The sequence below is a fragment of the Mastigoproctus giganteus genome, chromosome 1 (genome assembly GCF_048544385.1).
Source record: "Mastigoproctus giganteus isolate SK-2022 chromosome 1, ASM4854438v1, whole genome shotgun sequence".
NCBI classification, from domain to species: domain Eukaryota; kingdom Metazoa; phylum Arthropoda; class Arachnida; order Uropygi; family Thelyphonidae; genus Mastigoproctus; species Mastigoproctus giganteus.
This window is the reverse complement of record NC_143575.1, coordinates 146,358,275-146,373,789: the sequence shown is the minus strand read 5'-3', so window position 1 is coordinate 146,373,789 and position 15,515 is coordinate 146,358,275. Positions and strand designations below refer to the sequence as shown.

At 38.2% G+C, this 15,515-nt stretch overlaps 1 protein-coding gene across 6 annotated transcripts in view; it reads right to left on the bottom strand.

Annotated features, from left to right (window-relative positions):
• hay (ATP-dependent DNA helicase hay) overlaps window positions 1-15,515 on the bottom strand; it is a 461,732-nt gene that overhangs the window by 185,889 nt on the left and 260,328 nt on the right. For all 6 annotated transcript variants that reach the window (XM_090382541.1, XM_090382513.1, XM_090382523.1 and 3 more), the window contains one exon: window positions 93-165. In XM_090382541.1, coding sequence (XP_090238667.1) covers window positions 93-165 — 73 coding nt within the window. The remainder of the gene's footprint in view (window positions 1-92; window positions 166-15,515) is intronic.

Sequence of the window (15,515 nt, the reverse complement as noted above, 5' to 3'; positions counted from 1 at the left end):
GGCGTAAACCTTGAACAATATTTCTTAAGTTGACAATGTAACATAAAATTTTATGGGACACTTATGCTAAAAAAACATAATAAGCAGCTTACCCATTGGCTTATCCTTTGCATCTGAAGTAAAACGACAAATCATGCTATCATCAGCAGTAGACCACATTTTAAACTAAAAGAAAGAAAGAAGATTATAGTTTACTTAAGGTAGAAATTTCATCCTTACTATAAACATTTAAAACTTTCATTTCTCAACCCAGTGATATGATATATCCACAATATGTGAGATTAAAATGATATAGCAGGTAAAATAAACAAATTATTTAGGGATAAGTCTCATGCTACAAGGGTTATAAAACATTACTGTACAAGCAGGACATAGCTTCATTAAGAAAACTACATTTGCTACTCAGAATGCCCTGAAAACATAGCCTGCAGCATGTTAGTAGTGGATGTTGGAAATGTTGCTTTTCAATCCTTCCAGAATGCATGAATCATTCTTTTTGGCTTGGTTTGTGACACAGACCTAACAAAAAAGTTTAATGGCAACCAGTCAGGCAAGCGTGGTGGACATATTCCTTCTGAAATTATGCAATCTCTGAACGAAGTGGATAGCTTCGCCATAGATGTATGTGAAGTGCAACTTATTGCTGAAACCACACTTTAACATTCATCTCAGAAATTCATGGAGTATATCAATATGCTGCTGAGTGGTTGTGGTTTCTGTGAAAAAGATAGACATAATCTTGTGGCTGCTAACTGCATACCATACTCCAATCTTCAGGGTGTGTGGGGGAGATTTTATATACTGCAGGAGGATTTTTTGTACACAAAAGACAAGTTGTAAGAATTTACACACCTGGTCAACTGAAACTATGCCTTGTCAGAGAGAAAAGTCCAGTCAAACATAAGAGGATCTTCATCCACTTCTGCCAATAGCAAAAGATGCATTTTGTACAGAAACAGTTTTATATTCCTCACTGTTGTATGGCAACTGCTGTGTAATTCCTGTCATTGTGCAAGCTTCTGTAGTGACTTACGTGAACTTTTTGCCAACTCTCTAACCTGTGTTATGAGGGTAATTCAAAAAATAAGTTACACTTGACCACTGTAGCCCAAGAGACATTTATTGAGGTATGTGACATTATGCAATAGAAAGCACATATCTTGCACTACTTTTCCACAGTCACCGAGTTGGTGTAAACACTTTTCAGAATGTGACTAAACGTTCGATTCCCTGATGATAGAAATCCACTCTTTAGTCGTTCAGCCACTGTCGAACTGCTGTTTGCATCTGCTCATCATATGCAAATCGTTGTCTCCCTAGATGTTCTTTCAGCTTGTCAAAGATGTGATAGTCACACGGCGAAAGATCGAGACTGTACGGCAGATGTTGCCATACCTCCCATCCAAAACTTTGGAGCAAGTGTCGTGTTGTGCGTGCGTTGTGTGGCATGGCATGGCATTGTCCTGAATGAGAACAACACCTTTGCTTAACTTTCCAGGCCTCTTGTTTTTCATGGCTGTTTGCATAGACCGTAATGTTTGGTAGTATGAGGAAATATTAATTGTTGTTCCTTTTGCCATAAATTCCATGTAAACAACTCTGTCACAGTCGAAAAACACAGGGGCCACGAGCTTTCCCGCTGATGGTCCAACTTTGAATTTCTTCCACACAGGCGATGCTGTGTATCTTCATTCCATAGACACTTTCTTAGTTTCTGGGGTTGAAATGGTGGACCCATGTTTCATCGCCAGTGGTGATGCGGCATAAGAAGTCATAGCCTTCAGCAGAATAGCATTGAAGGAAGGCTAGAGAAGACAAAAAACGTTGACCTTTGTGTTTGTATGTCAGTGAATGAGGAACCCATTGTGCACACAATTTGCAATAGTCAAGATGTTCACTGACGATGGAATGAACACTGCCTATCAAAATATCCAACTCCTTTCCCATTTCTGCAACCGTCAGTCTTCGATTATTGCGAATGATTTCATCAACCTGCATCACGTTGTCTGCAGTGGTCGATGTTGATGGCTTTCCTTTTCGATCAGCATCTGTCAATTCTGCACAATCACTTTCAAACTGCTGGCACCACTTCACTATGGCTGGACGCGACATTGCATTTTCCCCATACACTGCTGTTAATTCACAATGAATTTCAGAACAATTCAGACGTTTTGCCCACAAAAAAACTTACTGTTCCGCATACCTTGCTAGCTGATGTGCCATTATGAATGCTTGCTCCTACACAGCTGTTACCATTATGTCAACAAAACTCATCTACCAGAGGGCACATGATATGAACTCCATTCTGTGCAGGCACCACATTTGTTGTGCAATTATATGAAGAGAGGGCAGTAGGTGTAACTTATTTTTTTGAATGCCCCTCATAAATGTTCCTTAGTCACAACAATCAGATGTTAATATAACTCACACAACTGACATTCCCAGTCTCCCTGAACATTTTCACAAGCTTCCATACTGCAGATTTTGAAACTGCCCATAAAAATCTCACTGAACAGTTTTGTTGTTGTTGTTATGGAGGCTTAATGGCATATAAGCTGCTATGGCTATAATGTGCCTGTTCACTTATTATTTTAAGAGATGAGGAATTTCTATAAAATCAAAAGAAAATTTGAAATCAGAAATTATTAAAAAGTCCAGTTTCCTTGCTGTTAATTTCTTTGCTGTTAATTCACAATGAATTTCAGAACAATTCAGACGTTTTGCCCACAAAAAAACTTACTGTTCCGCATACCTTGCTAGCTGATGTGCCATTATGAATGCTTGCTCCTACACAGCTGTTACCATTATGTCAACAAAACTCATCTACCAGAGGGCACATGATATGAACTCCATTCTGTGCAGGCACCACATTTGTTGTGCAATTATATGAAGAGAGGGCAGTAGGTGTAACTTATTTTTTTGAATGCCCCTCATAAATGTTCCTTAGTCACAACAATCAGATGTTAATATAACTCACACAACTGACATTCCCAGTCTCCCTGAACATTTTCACAAGCTTCCATACTGCAGATTTTGAAACTGCCCATAAAAATCTCACTGAACAGTTTTGTTGTTGTTGTTATGGAGGCTTAATGGCATATAAGCTGCTATGGCTATAATGTGCCTGTTCACTTATTATTTTAAGAGATGAGGAATTTCTATAAAATCAAAAGAAAATTTGAAATCAGAAATTATTAAAAAGTCCAGTTTCCTTGAGGAAGCCAAAAAATTCAGAAATATTTGCCTTATCACCAATGAGATTTTCAAGAGTTATTGGTTTACGATTATTTATCAGTGAGATCAAGGATGAAGCTCTGTGTTGTTTATAGTAGGGCAGCCAATGAGAATGTGTCTAACAGTCAAATTGTTAGAGCAATGTGTACACTGTGGTGGATCACCTCCTGTGAGTAAATAAAGATGTGTCAGATGAGTATGACCTATTCTTGCCCTTGAAAGGACTACTTCTTCTCGTCTCGATGTACAGACACTGGAAAGCCAAATTTTCGGATCTTGTTTAAACTGAAAAAGTTTATTATTAGTCTGAGAGTGCCAGATTGCTGTCCATTGTGATAGGCAAGCAGAATGAACGGTTAGTACATAATCTGATGCTGGAACAGGAATATTGGTTAAATCTAAGTTAGTTGGATTTTTTGCAGCTTTATCGGCCAGTTCATTGCCTAATATACCGGAATGGGCTGGAATCCGACAAAAAGTGACCAGTTGGTGGTGTTTTTTGATTTGTAGTAACAAGCTTTTGATTTCATCTAGAACAGGGTGAACTTTATCTTCGGAATTACTTAGCAACATGATTGAGCTGAGGGAATCAGTATAAATAGCATATTTTAAAGAACAGTCAGAATAGAGATTTTCTAAAGCAAGTTTTATTGCATATAATTCAGCAGAAAAGATACTAAATTCTGATGGAAGGGATACTGATACAACTGTATTTGGAAACAAGCTGCTCCAACATTTGAATTAGATTTAGAGCCATCTGTATAAATTTGGTAGAAATCAATATATCTTTGAATGTGAACATCATGAATTTGTTTGACATTTGTTAGTTGCAAAGTATTCTTTCTCCATTGGCAGAGGTAAGTGTCACATGTTGGAAGAGGAGGAGGAACCCATGGTGGTTGAGTAAAGGTTGGTATCTGCTCTACTTTCCGGATGGAAATATTCCAAACCTGCGCCAGTTCAAGAAGGCGAAGACCAACTGGTTTAACTGTGCTGGGTTTGTTTCTGTATAGGTTTTCTAATGGTGGGTTTAAAAGGTATGACTGAACGGGATGAGAGGCACAACTTTGTATCTTGACAGCATATTTCAGTAACAGTGTTTTCCTGCGTAAAGTTAGTGGGGGCTCGTGAGCTTCAATGTAGAGACTATGTGCTGGCGACGTTCTGAACGCACCAATTGCAATTCTCAAAGCACTGTGTTGAATAGGATCAAGCCAGCGTAATGCACTCTTTCTGGCAGAATCATAGATTGGAGCACCATAATCGAGACAGGATCTGATTAATGCCTTGTACAACCGAAGCAGGGAGGTACGATCTGCACCCCACGTTCGGGCGGATAAAGCTCTGAGTGTGTTTAACTTTTTCAGACAGGAAGTCCGTACATTTTTAATATGATCTAGGAAATTTAATTTGTGGTCAAGGATTAATCCTAGAAATCTGATGTTAGTAGCGATTGGGATGGAGACATTGGAAATTTGAAGTTCAGGATCCGGATGAAGTTTTCGTTGTCTGCAAAAATAGATTGCAGTTGTTTTCTGCTCAGAGAGTCGGTAGCCATTGAGGCTGGCCCATTGTATTTTTTTTAGTGAAATTTGAAGCTGTCTTTCAATAGATCTCATGTTTTGGGAATGGCAGGAGATGGAAAGGTCATCTGCATATAGATAAGTCTCAATTGTGTTTGGAAGCTGTTTGGTGATGGAATTAATTCTAATAGCAAAAAGAGTGGCACTCAATACTGATCCCTGTGGAACACCTTCTTCTTCCTGAATGAAAGTTGAAGAGAAGGCATGTTGGTATCGAACTTGAAATGATCTAGTATGTAGAAAGTTCTTAATAAATATAGGAAGGTTGCCATGTAGTCCGAGAAAGTAAAGATCACTAAGTATACCATGCCTCCAGGTGGTATCAAATGCCTTCTCTATGTCTATTGAAACCATTACTAGATGTTCATGCTTGACAAAAGCATTATGGATGGCAAATTCAGCCTTGACCATAAGATCTATACATGACCTGTTTTGACGAAAGCCATATTGACTATGGCTCATTAGTTGTTCTGACTCTGATCCAGACCAGCCTTCTGTGGATAATTTTCTCAAGGATTTTACTGAGGCAGCTTGAGAGAGATATGGGTCTATAGCTATAGGGGTTGGATGGATCTTTTCCAGGTTTCAGGAATGCCAACTGTGGAGTGATGCCAAGAAGCTGGAAAAACATTTTCTAAAAATATGCGATTGTAAAAGACTAGGAGGAGGCGCAAAGCTTTGTCATTAAGATGTTGTAGCATGACATAATAAATCCCATCTGGTCCAATAGCACCATTGCGGGCTGTTCTAATGACATGTAACAGTTCAGAATATTGCAGAGGTTTATTATATGGGAGAAGGCTTGAAGTTTCAAAATTAATACCATGCTTCTCTTTAGTGTTTTTAATTCTTTGGAATCAGGTAGTATAGGCTGATGTTGCTGAGATTTCTGCAAAAATATCGCCCAACACATTGGCTATATCTACAGGATTAGATATATCTTTTCCATTCCAGGAGAGGATTGGAGAAGGTATGGTAGGAAACTTACCAGACAGCTGTCTAATTCTTTTCCATATTATTTTGGGATCAGTATTTCTGTGAAAACTGGATGCAAAACGGGTCCAGGATTCTTTCTTTGCTTGCTTTTGTATGAAGCGTGCTTTTGCCCTTAATTTCTTATAATTAATGAGATTGACTGTGCTCGGGCACTGCCAAAACAAATTCCAGGCTTTATTTTTTGCTTTCTTTGCTGTGGTGCATTTGTCATTCCACCAGTAATTATAATGCTTTTGGCCCGGCAGATTTGATAGTGGTATCGTGTCTTTAGCCACATTTAGAAGATGCGACGTGATGTATTCTGTCACATTATCAATATGCTGGAGGCGGATTTTTTCCTCATCAAGGTCAATTGATGACTGAAATTTTGCCCAGTCTGCTCGGACAAATTTCCACTTTCTGCAGGGTTGAATTGAAGGAGTCTTTGCTTTCAGAAAGTTGCATACTATTGGGAAGTGGTCACTGCCCATGGGATCGTTTATTACATACCACTCTATAGTTGGGACTAGTACTGGTGAACAGGGCTCCCACTCACAAATTTTAAAAAAACTTAGATTGCAACTTAAATAAACCCAAAAAAAACCTAGTTTTCATCATATAGTATAGCAACACAAATAAGATAAAACTTACCATGCAAAAATATCTTTTATTTAATTGTAATCAGAATTTTCATCCCATTCAGTTCCCTCCACATTTATTTTTTGAAGTTCTTTCATTTTTTTTCAAACATTCTTCATATCTTTTATGACAAGTTCCTTGTATGACTTCTTTTACCAATTCTGATTTAGGTTTCCATGTATAGCAATTTTGATTACATCTATTTATCACCTGTTTTGCCATTAGTCGATTTTTCACAGTTTCTGGTTTAAGGGAGTTTGTGGCTTTTGTTTTTATATGGTTTACTTGGGAGAAGATTCTTTCTACTCTTGCCGAAGAGTGAGGTAAAATAGCTAGACTGGTCATAAAGTAAGATAAAATCTCATATTTAGAATTATTAAAGCCATCTTTTACATTACGTAACAGATACCATAACTCAGGGATGGTTTTGTAAGAGAAATCTAAATCTTGATTTAAACGAAATGATCTCCATTCATCATCTAGAAGATCTAGTTTGTCTTCAGAAACAAGGTGAGGGAACTGTTGCTAAATGGAAAATGGAGGATGGCGAATTGGCACGATCATGTATCACTGCTGGGTCAAGAGCATTGAAACTGGCGATAATTCCATCATCATTTAGAGGAAATCTTTTTCTGATTTCCATACAAAGTTCAACAAGAAATTTTAAGCAATCATTTTTAAACCTGCTTTCACTGTCACCAAGTGGTGTTGAATTTAATAAGGCCATACAACAGCCTCCCAAATATATTTTATTCAGAGGCTTATGATTTATTGTATTGCTTGGATCAATTTCAACCAGCTTGCACGAAGTAATGACTTCTTTTATGAAAAAACTAAGAATATTTTTATACTCAATTGAAACCATTGAATGAAGTAAGTGCAACCTGAAATGCTCAGTTTGAAATTCAATATTCAGGCAGTTTATTTTCTCCAGTACATATCCTAAAAACAACAACATATGCTTAGTTCCTTTGGTGATCATAGTATTGTAAATATTTCCTGCACCATCGATTTTGTCAATTTTTGATTGAGACTGAAAATAAAGAACTAACGCATCCCACTGCTCAATAATAATTTTTATTACATTGCCACGGGATAACCAACGTGTTTGTGCTAATTTGGGGATTTTATGCTTAGCAGTATCTACAACATCTTGAATCATTTTGAACTCGTTTAATCTTTTACTACTATGGGAAAAATAACAAGAGATATCTTTTATAAATATTTCTAGATATGATGGCAGTACCTTGACTGAATGACTAGCACATAATGCAAAAGAATGGCAAGCACATGCCATTATAAATACTGATGGTACATACTTTTTTAGCAATGACTGGAACCCACTCTTAGTACCCATCATAGTGGCACAATTATCACTTCCAGAGCCAACGAGATTACTTATTTGAATGTTTTTTTCTATGAAAAGATCTTTTACAGCTTGATAAAGCCCTTCTGAAGTACCATTTTCGACACAAACAGTGTCAAGTAACACATCTACAACATCAAGTTTTTGAATATCAAAATATCTAACAAACAACAGCTAAAACCTGCGATAAAGATAAATCTGTACTTTCATCTATTATCATTGAAAACTTGTTGTTTCTGCATATGTTAGAAATGTATATATTTTCATGATAGGCTATGCCATCTTGTATAAGATAAGAGACTTTAGTCGCCTTCATCTGAACTTGTTTTGCAATATTGCTATCATGAAATGCTTTCTTACATGCTTCTATAAGGTGATCACATTGCGCAAATGGAATATTATGCTCAGAAATGAGTGCAGCAATTGTTAACTCTGCCTTTGCTACTTCTTCATTCTCCGTAGGTTTACGTTTTGTGAAGAACGTGTCTAACGTTGAACTTGTCTTAGCAATATCTGCACTTTTTTTTTTTTTTAAACTGTATTTTTATGCACTAGTAACATCGATTTATTGGCATTCTTTAATTTCATTTCACAACAAATACAGTAAGACGCACCTTTTTCATTACTGTCTTCTTTCAACCAATCTTTAATTCCGGATCTTCTAACCATTCATTTCTAAAATTTTGAGTATACCACCGTTTACTCATCTTTCTCTGTGGGGAACAAGTTTCAGACATTGTGGGCAATTTGTGGGTATGGCTAATTAGCAATTATCTTATTTAAAATGTTCTATAAAATAAAAAATAAATCACTAATCCATTAACATAAAATAGAAATAGTCACTACAATTTAAATTTATTATATCACTGTATGTAGTACACGCATAATATCATATTATATCACTGTATGTAGTACACGCATAAATGTAAAAATCACACCAAATAATGCAATAATACCACAAACGATCACGAAAGGCTGTGCAGTAAAGACCGCCTGCTCAATAGGCTGTGCATACATGTTAGTAACACGAACATGTAAGCGTAATTTCATAGTGTAGAACCCTGCGAAAACTTTGAAATCCTTTTACATTTGTAGTATTTTGTACAAGCACTTGAGATATTACAAATTATGATCAGTATTGTTAGAATATAAAATTAAGAAAATTGTAAGCTGTTATTAAATGTATTAAATTTTATTGTATTTACAAGAAATAAAAATAAATTTTGACTTAAAATTAAAAATTACCGAAAAAACCCAGATAATGAGATATTTTTGTGAAAAAAAACCTATCAACCCAGATGACAATCAAAAAACCCAGATCTGGGTGGAAAAACCCAGGAGTGGGAGCCCTGCTGGTGAACAAATTGAGAGATCTATTGCTGAGGTGTGTCCTGCTGGGAGCTGTACGTGTGTCAGTGCACCTGTATTGAGTATAGTGAGATTTAGTGCATCCAAAAAACTTTCAATTAGTCGGCCTCGTCTATCCAATTTAGGAGAGCCCCATAATGGGTGGTGCCTGTTAAAGTCCCCTAATATACAGAGAGGTGGAGGTATCTGTATAAAGAGGTCTTCAAGATCTTTTAAAGAATAAATACAGTTTGGTGGTAGGTAGATTGAGACTAGTGTTATTGCACCATGCAGAGTCATACGAAGAGCAACAGCTTCTATTTCAGTTTGGAATGGGATATGTTTAGTTGGGATCTTTGAATTTACTAGGATTGCCACACCACCATGGGCAGCATTAGCAGTATTTCGATCTCTTCGATAAATGCAATAGTTCTTTATTGAAGGAGAAATTTGTGTGGTTAGGTAAGTTTCCTGTAAACAAAAGGCAACCGGAGAATAATGGTTAATTAGGTACTGAATATCGTCTGTGTTGGAATGAAAGCCTCTGCAATTACATTGTAAGATGCTGTAGTTCATTTTGGTTTAGTTGAGGATGATTCATCTGACTGTTTTTTGTTTGAGGAGGATTTTTTTTCGGTCTTTTTTCGGGAAGGTAGGGCGTTCGGTATCCATAGTGTCGTTTGCGTGACGTTCTAGTAATGGCTCTTCATGATCTGGGTTTACATCTACTTCCATACTACTGGTGGATGATTCAGGTTTATTGTTGTTTTTAGTAGTTTTTTGTTTTTCTTTGTCATGCGGGACTGTCCGAGTCTCAATTGAGATACTAATTGGAGTGTTGGTCGATTCACTGATTTTAATTTGATGTGTGTCTTTCACAGAGTTTGATAATATGTTTTTAACCTGGAGCTGGGAGGTATTGAAACATCTGTTTGAGCTGCTGTTGAATTAAAGCTTCGAGTGTGAGATGCATATGAACGACTGGGCATGGTCGACCTAACCTGTCTGCGTGCCTCGGGGTATGTAACTTTGTGCTCTATTTTATATTTTTGGATTTTCTTCCCTGTTTTCCACATTTCACAAGATTTGGAAAAGGCTGGGTGACTTTCTTTGCAGTTGGGACAAATGGGACTTGGGGCTGAACAGTCTGCTTGTGTATGCTCCTTGGAACCACAAATTGGACACAGGGCATCACCTCCATATTTTTGGCATTTAAAGCAACGTAGGGGATTAGGTATATAAGGCCATATTCGGCAGTTTAAATAGCCAGCTTTTACTGAGGATGGTAAATCTGGGGCGCTGAATGTTAAAATTATGGATCGGGTTGGAACAAGATTTCCATCTTTTTTGGTCTTTATACGTTTTGCACTAATTACTTTTTGATTGCCCAGTTCCTGCACTAATTCCTCTTCAGATACTGTAATCAGATCCCACTCTGTGATGCCACCTTTTGACGAATTTAACGTATTGTGGGGAGTGATAGATACCGGTAGCCCAGGAAAAGTTCTTGTTTTAAGCAGCCACTCTTTTGAGGAGGTCTCCGGATTGCAGTCGTTTAACCATTTTCGGTGTTCCAGCAATGGATTCCAAAAATCTTTGGATGACAAATGGTGATAATTTGGCGACAGGCTGGTTGGAGAGCGAATGTATTACAAGGAAGTTTGGCATCTCATTGCACTGCACTTCTCTTCGGAGCCTTTTTGGTTGGTTCAGGTCATCATCATTTGGTTTGTCTGGCCTTGAATTTGAAGGCTCTAGTGGTGGATAGTCATTTATATCCATCGTTACTCCTTTTCGCCCTGCAGGATAACTTTTCCCCCAGGTTACCGGCCCCGCCACGGGGAGGCAGGAGCAGTGCCATTCGGAGGCCAAGCAGTTGAAGTGTTAGTTAATTAGTAAATATAAATAGAGGAAAATGTAAAGAAAGGTGTATTTCCTTTCTGTGTTCTACTTGTTACTTTTCAAGTATAGAACTGTTTTTAAATTAAGACTGTTGAAAGAAATGTGAACTTAAAATATAATTTCAGTCACTTATCAATAGCACTTTATGAATCGCAAGAATATCGCTTGGCCTCGAAATATGCTTGGCACCCGGGGCCTGAACAGTTTTAAACAATTGTTTTGAGCAGGAAGAGAATAACATTTCAAATTCTTACATTATTCTATAACATTACAAAAGTTTCTCTTTTCATTAACATTGTAATTCCAACAGTTTTATTGGCCGACAAAGTATACAAGTAAGAATAATGCACGAGAATCCTGTTCTCAAACTTCGAACCATTCAGGGGAGACAGTGCACTTTTTTGTGTGTCTACTCAGAGGTTATATTAAAAAATATAATATAAATTTATTAAAAATAAATTTTCATAAAATGCACATGCACAAGATGAGAGCCAAGTTTCTTGATTGGCCATGTGGAGAACTAACAACATGCAGTATAATGGTGCACTGTTAGATGGATATGCTTCTGTGCAAATGGTGTTCAAATGTGTTTCTGTTGAGTGTTTCGCAATTTTTGTAGCCGAGCATGATGGAGGATGTTAAGGAACAAATTTTGCCATAAACTTGAAAATACAGCTCTGGAGACTTATGAAATACTTAAATGTCAGGTGATGATGCTATAGGTAGAACACAAACTTTTCAGTAGCATTCACATTTCCAAGCAGCCAAACTTCAGTTGACGATTTTGAGTGCTGGGGCTATACATCATCAATCCGGACTGATAAAAATATTGAAAAAGTTCATCATGTCACCCACAAATACAGACAATGTACAATTAGAGATATTTGTGATATTCTAGCCAAATGTGCTAACTGCATATCCCAAACTGCAAAATCTGTGCCCTGTTTCAAGAATAACAAACAGAAAGAGAACTGGCCTGTGTACAGGAAGACCTGAAGCACAAGCCAGAAAACGGGGGATGAAAGCTGAGTTTAAGGTTGTGGTCCAGAAACAATGCAGCAGTCTTCCCCAAAAAAAAAAAAAATCCATCATCTTGACATTAAAAAAAAAAAAAAAAAAAAGCAGCAAGGTAGGTTAGATCATGTTAACTATTTTCTCTGATAAATATTTACCTCTGAAAGGGCAACCAGTTACCATATTTTTAAGTTGTGATATATTCAGTAATAAAATTTTGTACACAACAGCATATAACATTCTTTTCAAGGATGAAATCCTTTTTAGAATGGCAAAACCTTCTAATGACACACAGCAAAGTGTGCATGAATTAATTAACAGTTTGTTTGTATATTTTTATAAGCTTCTGCTACTGACTGCAGTTAGTGTTCTCCATAATTTGGTTCTTGAGGCTATCACAGACATTCTCTCAGGTATGTCAAGCTGTGCTTGCTACCTGGGAGTCTAAAACACCGATGGAACTGATATTCGGCTGGCAATAAAGTCAAATGGCCTAATTTCAGCAAAGTCTGGTTGGTCTATGATAGCCAAAGCCTCTGCTTGTACCTTCACAATAATGGAAATGTTAGTAACCCTGGGTATAACCCTCATGTGCAAGTCCTGAAATATGGGGTATCTAGCCTATTGGAGGTGATCATCCAGGTGTGAACCAACACAGCAGACGTCAACGTGTGGCCCTCACACGTTGACATCTGCTAATGTTGTACTGTTAGGAAATGCTGCCCCTCTGCTGCATAGAGGAATGCGGCCCCTCTGTGTTACCAGGAAATACTAGGTGGTAGATGACTCATCAACTGGTGCAATACCACCATTTTGCTTATAGCAGGTTTGAAGTGGTGGAACCATGTTTAGTCTCCAGAGTAAAGCTCCAGAAACAGTCCCCCCCCATCTAATCCACCATGCTGTATGTTGATGTGTTTTGAGGTTATGATGGACATCGTGGCAAGATCCGATTTTCCTTACCTTTTGAGGGTTTTAAAAAAAAAAAAAAAAAAAAAGGAGGGTACAGCTCTAAAACGGTGGTCACAGGCCGGCCGTTAGTTAGTACACCGGACCGAACCTATTGGTAACACTCATGGAGGCCTCTAGATCAGCTAGTGTATAATCTTGTTGCTCCTACTCTGCCAGATAGTGACTGGAGCAAGTCTGAGTAGTGGATATGCAGAACATTGTTGAGGCCACAGTATGTTAAGGAGCTCGGTATATTCTTACCATGTGTATGCCATAACCAAAATTTTCATGACTTCATACAGCATGTCCTCGCCATCTTTTCTTACTTCTGAATACACCACAAATCGTCAAAATAATAGAACAAATTTATCTGCACATAGATTTAAACATCCCAAAAACTTGGTTAATTTCACAAATACACATGGTCTTGGTTCTAATCTCAACAATGTTCTATTTTCACTTATAGTCTGACAAACCCCATGTACTTTTTCTGACAGAATACCAGTTATTGGCAAATTCAAACACTGCTCATCTCAGTTGTCAGAATTATTCACTATATGATTCCTTTTGCTTCCAAAGTAGTACTTGTGCATATGTCCTTTCTGATCTTCCCTGTCAGAGACTTAGTAATTTGGAATCTCCTGTTTTTGATCATCTTTAGCTTAAAAACTCTCTATCACATTTTGCCAAATTCATCTGTTACCTCTATCATTCTCCCAAATCCACTAATCACTTGGAACTCTTTGAATTCCTCTCTTTCAAAGTTGATTTTCTCCAGTCCAACTTTCCTAACAGTAATTTTCCTTGGTGATTTTATTGCTCACAACTCCAACTGGCTTCCATTTTCTAGTCACATGGACCCATCTGGTCAAGATGCTGAAGCTTTTGCATTTACTAATAACCTCAAACAGATTGTTCATTTATCTACCAGAATACCAGACAATCCTAGCTACGCAGCCAATGTGCTTCGTCCTTTTCGTACCAAACCTTTCTTGGTCCTGGAGGTTGTCACAGACATTCTCTCAGATATGCCAGAAAACTGTACGTGCTACCTGGGAGTCTAAAACGCTGATGGAACTGATATTCGGGTGACACTCAAGTCAAGTGGACCCAATTTCTGCCAGGTCCAGACAGTCTGTGACAGCGAAATCCTCTGCTTGCACCTTCACGATGGTGGGACTGTTAGTAATCCTGGGTATAACCTCCATGCACAAGTACATGGTGGGTGACCACCCAGGTGTGAACCAACGTAAGCAGGAGTCGAGGTGTCGCGCCCACACCACATGAAGAAACACCACCCCTCTATGTTACCAGGCAGTACTAGGTGGTAGATGACTCTTGTCAACCGGTGAAATACCACCACTTTGCTTATTGGAGGCTTGAAGTGGTGGAACCCATGTTTAGTCTCTAGAGCTAAATTCTGGTCAACCCTTCCCTATCTCTTCTATCATGCAGTATGATTGATGACTTTTGAGGTTATGATGAATGTCGTGAGCGCCTCCGTAGCCAGGTGGGAAGGAGCAGCAGTGCATAGCACATGCTTCTTGATTAGACCGGGGTTCGAGCCCGTCACCACCAAATACGGAGGATGTGGAAAGGTCAGAGAATGACCACCGCATATCCCGGAGCAATATGGCCTTAGTTGCTAATGCTCCTAAAAAAAAAAAAACCAAACCAGATGAATGTCGTGGCGAGATCCAATATTCCTTACATTTCGAGGGTACAGCTCTAAAACGGTGTTCTCAGGCCAGCCACTAGTTAGTACACCGGACTGAACCTATTGGTAACTCTCTAGGAGGCTTCCGGATCAGCTAGTGTATAATCTTGCTACCTCTACTCTGCCAGATAGTGACTGGAGGGAGTCCGAGTATTGTGTATGCGAGGAGCATTGTCAAGGCCACATTATGTCAAGGATCTGGGTATATTCTTACCACGTGTACGCCATATCCAAAAATTTCATTACTTCATAGATGTCCCACCCACTTTTTCTTACTATTGAATACACCATGAATTGTCAAACTAATAGAGCAAGCTTATCTGCGAAAAGATCTAAACCTCCCAAGCACTTCCTAATTCATTTCACAAATATACGTGGTCTCAATTCTAATCTCAACGATGTCCATTTCCACTTGAGTCTGCCAAACCCCATGTACTTTTTCTGACAGAATCTCAGTTATCGGTTGATTCAACTACTGCTCATCTCAGATGCCCAAGTTATTCGCTGTATGATTCCTTTCGCCTCAAAGGTGGTACTTGTGCATATGTCCGTTCTGATATTCCCTGTCAGAGACTTGGCAATTTGGAATCTCCTCTCCTTGATCTTTCTCTGGCTTAAAATCTCTCTACCTCATTGTGTCAAATTCATCTGTTATCCCTACCGTTCTCCCAACTCCAATAATCACTTGGAGCTCTTTGACTTCCTCTCTTTACAACTTGAATTTCTCCAGTCCAACTTTCCTAACAGTGAGCTAATTTTTCTTGGTGATTTTAATGTTCACAATTCC